This window comes from Trachurus japonicus, chromosome 13, assembly GCF_045865225.1.
Source record: "Trachurus japonicus isolate A0001 chromosome 13, Traja_1.0".
In the NCBI taxonomy this organism is placed as follows: Eukaryota; Metazoa; Chordata; class Actinopteri; order Carangiformes; family Carangidae; genus Trachurus; species Trachurus japonicus.
The window spans coordinates 26228008-26234134 of NC_140919.1; the positions used below are offsets into that span (position 1 = coordinate 26228008).

The 6127-nt window shown below is 44.7% G+C and overlaps 2 protein-coding genes across 2 annotated transcripts in view; one reads left to right on the top strand and one right to left on the bottom strand.

The window, feature by feature from the left end:
- Nucleotides 1-1189: 1189 nt before the first annotated feature.
- LOC146976067 (uncharacterized) overlaps nucleotides 1190-6127 on the bottom strand; it is a 5019-nt gene continuing 81 nt past the window's right edge. The window contains exons 1-5 of the mRNA XM_085795595.1: nucleotides 6079-6127; nucleotides 3897-4499; nucleotides 3487-3563; nucleotides 3153-3404; nucleotides 1190-2375 (exon numbers count right to left, since the gene is read on the bottom strand). The exon at nucleotides 6079-6127 is cut by the window's right edge and continues 81 nt beyond it. Of these exons, the coding sequence (XP_085651721.1) occupies nucleotides 2121-2375; nucleotides 3153-3404; nucleotides 3487-3563; nucleotides 3897-4494 (1182 nt within the window). The 5' untranslated portion in view covers nucleotides 4495-4499; nucleotides 6079-6127 and the 3' untranslated portion in view covers nucleotides 1190-2120. The remainder of the gene's footprint in view (nucleotides 2376-3152; nucleotides 3405-3486; nucleotides 3564-3896; nucleotides 4500-6078) is intronic.
- Nucleotides 5916-6127, top strand: part of LOC146976068 (dual specificity protein phosphatase 14) — an 18453-nt gene continuing 18241 nt past the window's right edge. Inside the window, exon 1 of the mRNA XM_085795597.1 lies at nucleotides 5916-5935. The gene's annotated coding sequence lies outside the window, so the exon portion shown is untranslated. The remainder of the gene's footprint in view (nucleotides 5936-6127) is intronic.

Sequence of the window (6127 nt, forward strand, 5' to 3'; positions counted from 1 at the left end):
TAAAGGGATAGTTCACTCAAAATTTAAATTTCACTGATCTACTCACCCTCATGACAACTAAGGGCTGGGAGAAGTTTCAGAGTCCTCCGTGGCTTCTCATTACAGCGGGGCTCCGTGCAGCACTGCACTGCCATATGACGGTAGCGAACGGGGCTCACTTTTCTTCGTCCAAAAAGACACACCAAATACCTCCACACAGCTTGTCTGTAATGTCCCTCTTGTATTGGAGCCCCAACATGAGAAATTGTTCCGAAAAAAAATTAAATAAGTAAATATATATAAATATTTTAAGCTTGTGATTTGCATTGACACCCAATTCACGGCTCTGCAAATCGCGTGAGATTCCGGCAGAGCAACACTGGGAGCTTCCGCTACAAACAAGCTTAAAACATATACTTATTTAATTTTTTTCGGAACAATTTCTTATGTTAGGGCTTCAATACAAGAGGGACATTACAGACGAGCACTATGGAGGTATTTGGATGTTTTTTGGTGTGTCTTTTTGGATGAAGAAAAGTGAGCTCCGTTCACAACCGTCATATGGACATGCAGTGCTGCACGGAGAAGGCAGGACAATGAAACTTCTCCCAGCCCTTAGTCGACATGAGGGTGAGTAGATGAGTGAAATTAAAATTTTGAGTGAACTATCCCTTTAATCTGAATCAATTAATCTGATGCTGTTCAATCATTTCAGCTACACTCAGTGAATCATGTGTAAGGACTCAAACACAGGCCGATGTGGATTTTCAGTACCTCCATCCAACTGAATTTATCTCTTTACACAGATGTTTTGTAAAAGGTGTGACCTGCCATGTGACCAACCCATCTGTTTACATGATGAAGATATGCTAACAGGTCACTTGAGTCGTTGATCTGATCAGCAGAGCAGATGGTGCATCAATGAAGTCACACACTGTTGACCAGGATCCTCAGTTTAGCATCACGCCAAGTCCTTTATTTATCACAGGAGGTTTCATCACACGTGTGGTAACACATTTTCAGAGGGCAGAAGAGTTTGTTATTCCAACAAGAAAAAGATTCAGTTACAGGTGGAAAACATCTTGTTGGAGCAAGAAAGTCAAACAGCTGCTCCAGTGTCACCTGGTACTGTGTGTTTCTGGGCTGATAAATTATCAACATGGCTGATTGTTAGTCGAGGTTCTCAGCATTTTCTGATCATCAGTATTGCTACTTTTTTTTTTTAATCCAAAAATAAATCCATAAAATAAACAAATTTTAAAAATTAAATGTGCGACTTTGGCTCTGACTCCACATTGTAACAGCTCATCAGTGCTGGATACTGCTGTGTGCAGACTAGAGTAGCTCTGTAAAGGACAGCACACGCTGATCAACACTTTTAACTATTGATCCAGAGAGAGAGGCTAGTGCTAACCGCTAAGCTAAAGCAACTAGCATATGTGAACATAATTTAACCAGTTAGTCTCTGTAGAAAGAAATCATGAGCAGCAACATCAGCTGTGTTCAGACAGAGCAGCAATAAACCAATAACAGAAACTCTCACCTGACTGCAGCTTGTCAGCACATATCAGTCCATCACTGCAAAAACACTTTACTGCCGTACACGTTAAAAATAAAGTTTTAAAATATTCTCAGATAAAAGAACAAGTGAGCCAGTTCAAATGTCTTGGAGTAAAGGGCTCAAGATCTCATATTGTGATAATAATGTATGCAAAAATTGACCTAAAGAGCGTCTCTAAGCTGCAGATGAGAGCAGCAGTGAAATCAACTTGTTCATCTAGTCTGGCATGCAGAACCTGATAGCTACCAATATACTCAGTGTTCAGTTTACACGGAGCTAAAACTGATACAGTCTAATGCAACAGTAAATCCTCCAGCATGAAGGTTTTAATGTTCTCTTTGTAATAAAATAGTTTTAGACCACTTTGATTCAACTGTATGATCATGGTGGAGACAGTGTGTTTAGCTGTGTTACATTATACAGACGTGTTTCTATTATTTACTTTTCCTAAAACGGTTATTACACACGGAGACGGTGCTGTAGCAATAGTTTCTCTCAGGGCATATTGGTTATTGCTGGTGGATCCCTTTTCTGCTTTCATTGTCCTCGGAGGGCTCAGAGACTCGGGTCCAGCTGGTCTCTACAGCTCCGCCCTGGCTGATGCTGTCTGCTGCTGTTTCTTCTCCCTGAGATGAGGCAGGACGGCGTCTCTGTAAAACACCTCCAGCTTGGACACCGTCTCCTCCCACAGGTCAGGGTCAAACGTTACTGGGACAATGGCTGTCTCCTTTAAGGTGTAGACGACGAGGTCGGCCCGTTGCAGCCCCGTCACCGCCAGCTGACACTGGATCTGTGTGTAGTAACTGTGGGACGTCTTCAGATGGTAGACTGAAGACTGGGGGGGACAAGAAGATGAGGAGAGGATGTTAGAGACGAGGGACAAGGAGAGAGGAGGGGAAGATGTCACAGGCCAGCAAAAGATGAGAGAGACAAAGAGGTGATGTTTGAGACAGGGGACTTTAAAGGGATAGTTCAACATTTTGGCAAATTGGCCCATTGCCATAATCCCTATAGTCTTAGCAGTAGGTTCATTACCTTTAATTGTCGCTGCAAGCTATTTTTAGAACGGTGGAGCAGAGCGGCGAGCTGCTCAGAGCTACGCTACGGAGGCTAATGGGATTTATTGGTTTCCCTCATCAAACTCATCAAATACACAATCCAACAACTCAGTGGACAAGTTGTGACCTGCACATTCACCACGCTATAAAGCAAATTGGTGCAAAACCGCTGATGCGCGTTGCGTTAAGGGACAGTTTTTCAGCAAGCAGACTCTGTATTTACCTCGAAAACAAACGTCTCGTAACGTTCTGTTATTATCTCATAGCGTGGTGAATGTGCAGGTCACAACTTGTCCACAAAAGCATTTTGGAGTTGTTGGATTGTGTATTTGATGAGTTTGATGAGGGAAACCAAGAAATCCCATTAGCCTCTGTAGCGTAGCTCTGAGCAGCTTGCAGCTCTGCTCCGCCATTCTAAAAATAGCTCGCACCGACAATTAAAGGTAATGAACCTACTCCTAAAACTATAGGGATTATGGAAATGGGCCAATTTGCCAAAATGTTGAACTATCCCTTTAAGGACGAGACTGCTTTGACAGTAAAGGCTCTTTTACCGCTCCAGGCTGCTGTCCGTCCACATCCTGTATTTCCAGGCAGAAGGCGGGGTCCTCCCTGCAGGCCTCCTCCACGCGCCTGTGTCTGTGTTTGTAAGGACACTTCACCTCCAGGCAGAGCAGCCATTGGCCAGTCCGTCTCTCCGTCACTATGCCATCAGGACTCGCAGCCAACCAGGACCGCTGAGGGTCGATGAACAGGCCGCAGTCCTGAACGGAGACCTCCCGTCTCAACTCCAAACTCTTCAGTCTCTGTGGGACAACATCAGTATTAGAGCCTGGGGAGGGTCCTCAGTGGTCCGAACAGCATCAGCATCATTGTGTTGAACTGTACCTGATAAATGCTGACGACCTTGGCCTCCATGTTGACCCCCCAGCTCATGGCTCTGGTCTGGACTCTGCGACCCTCACCTGATGAATCACAGTGAGCTTCATTAGTGATTGGTCTTCCATCATCAAACAAAGATCCTGGATCAGACACACTGAGCTACGGTCGGATTCAGGACCTCACAATCATTTTCTGACACTTTGAAAATACAGAAGTCGTGTTTTTACAGTTACAGTCCATCATTCAACATCAACAGAGATGTTAGTGAAGGGATTTTTAAATGGAAACATGATCTGAAACTTAACACAGTTTGAACCTCAACTCTAAAAATCATGAAGCTGATCCTGGATCATAACCTGAGGTAACAACCAAACAACTCTCTGCTTGATCTGTATTTATATCTCCGTTGTCCCTACCCGTGATGGCATCCAGGTAGGAGGTGGGTGGGGTTCTGCTCCTGCCGTGGACATAGCGACAGTGAGCGATGCGGTGAGCGACAGAGGCTGTGATGCGGTTCTTCCTCCATGAGAACCAGTCCTGGTTGGTCCTCTGCCCACGGGTCAAGACCTCCACATCTTCCACCACAGACCGGTCCAACCGGACAGCCAGACCTAGAGGGACCTCCTGTGGCGTGGGAATGGCTCTGTCAGAGTCGCCATCTGGTTTTCGTGGAGGAGCTGGATCTGTATCCGTACTCTGAACCTGTATTTGATTCGGCTTCTCAATGGGTTTTTGAGCGCTCTGGTTTTTGTTTCCTCCTCCTGCTGTGTTGTCGGCCTTCTGGCCTCCAGTCTGGTCGGGGTGTTGTAGTGCAGCTCCAGGTCTGGTCTTCTGCATCCGCCTTGTTCTGGTTCCTGAGGTTTTAGTGGTTTTGGGTCGGGCTCCGCCTCCAGAGGTCTGAGTCGTGATGGTTGGATGGTATCTGACCTGAGGCAGGACGGTTTTCCGGCTCTGATCGGTCGCTGTGGCCCCGGCTCCTGTCGACGCCTGGGTGCTGTGATTCTGCATGGTCATGTGGTCTAGATGAAAACAGGAACAGGTTAACGATGACTGGACTCTAAACTCACACACCTTGCTCACCTCTAAAAGACAACAGGACACATCATCTCACCTGCCTCTGTCCACTTAGACATTTTTAGGCTATTCTCACACACTGATTTTATGTAACAGACTTTAGGCTGCAGGTTCAGACCAGAACCTGCAGTCAAGTCATTTTACATCAAATTTAAGAATAGGCTACTAATCAAAAAGTAAAACCTATATAACATGCAACGTTGACCATGTAGCCTATTGCCTTCAAATTTTCAGTTTCATACATAAAAGCAACTAAAACTGTGGGGCTTTTATTTTGAAGTCGACAGTCGGATGCTGCCTGTTATGTAAACCTATGGGGAATGGAGATTAATCCATTCGGGATGAGCAGGTGAGGAGGCCTCAGAGCCGAGTCCTCTCTGTGTGACTCTGGTGTGACTCTGTTGGTCCACCAGCTACAAGATAGCCTACAAGAACTACACAGAAGAAGAGGCGGAAAATACTCATAGTATCTGTTTGACTCTGGTTCACACATTAACCCTGAACCTGGTTACAAAACATTAGCTACATAACATGATACTTGTTTTTGTTTTCCGTCCCGTTGTCATGACGCCGCATGAAGACAGTGTAGCAGCTGTTTACGGGAATTTTCCTCAACACTTTTTTTTTTATCCAACCAGGGGGAAGCGAGAGGAGGGAGGACGGCGCTGAAGCTAGCTTCCGGTTAGTTAAGGGGAAACTTAAGGGAAATTTAACTTTTTGACAGCAGAGCGCTGACTCCTCTACCTCCAGACTTGTTATAATTGCGTTATTAAAATTGTAAAGAAATACTTAAACGCTGAATAAAGAGTCTGTTTATGATATGGACCCTTTTTCGTATTTGTGAAAATGTAAAAAAAAAAAAAAGACATGTCTCGACCAAACCATTGGCTATTTTTATTGAAAACCTCTATGAACAACACACAGCGCAAATTGCAGCCTCCAAAATTACATAAATCAATGAAGACCTAAAAAAAAAAAATCCAAACCGTTATTAAGGACTACAATTTACTGATACACCATGATGTCAGGTGATGGTTGGGTGAAAGGAATCAAAGTAACAGCACAAATAGGCTTTGCTTTTCAGCAAAAAACAAAATAAAACGGACGGACTTGAAAATGTTAAAGCAAGTAAAAAAGCAGGTGTGGTGGTGACTGATGATGACTAACTCTTTTGGTATTAACATAAAGGCTTTATAAATTACAAACTCTATCCTCTCTGAAAAAGTCTTAGCCTACTTTGAATATGAAACACACCTCTACCAGTAGCCTTTTGGGGTGCAATAAGGATCAGACCCTCAGCTGTCAAAGTTAAGTTTCCCTTAACTTTCCCCTTAACTGCCGAAGCGGAAGCTGTAAATCGGAGGCTAACTTCAGCGTCGTGGTAGGAAAGACGCCTTTAAATGTGATATTTGTGAACAGAGGAGCTGACATGTGGTCGCCCCTCTGCCCTGCCCCTAGCTGCGTCTGGTCCCTGCTCGTGTTTATCCGTGTGTTGGTTATAAAGGTGAGAGCAGACAGTCCTACCTGTGTAGTTGTGACGGTCGCTCCGTCGGTCTGTGAGCAGAAACGAAAC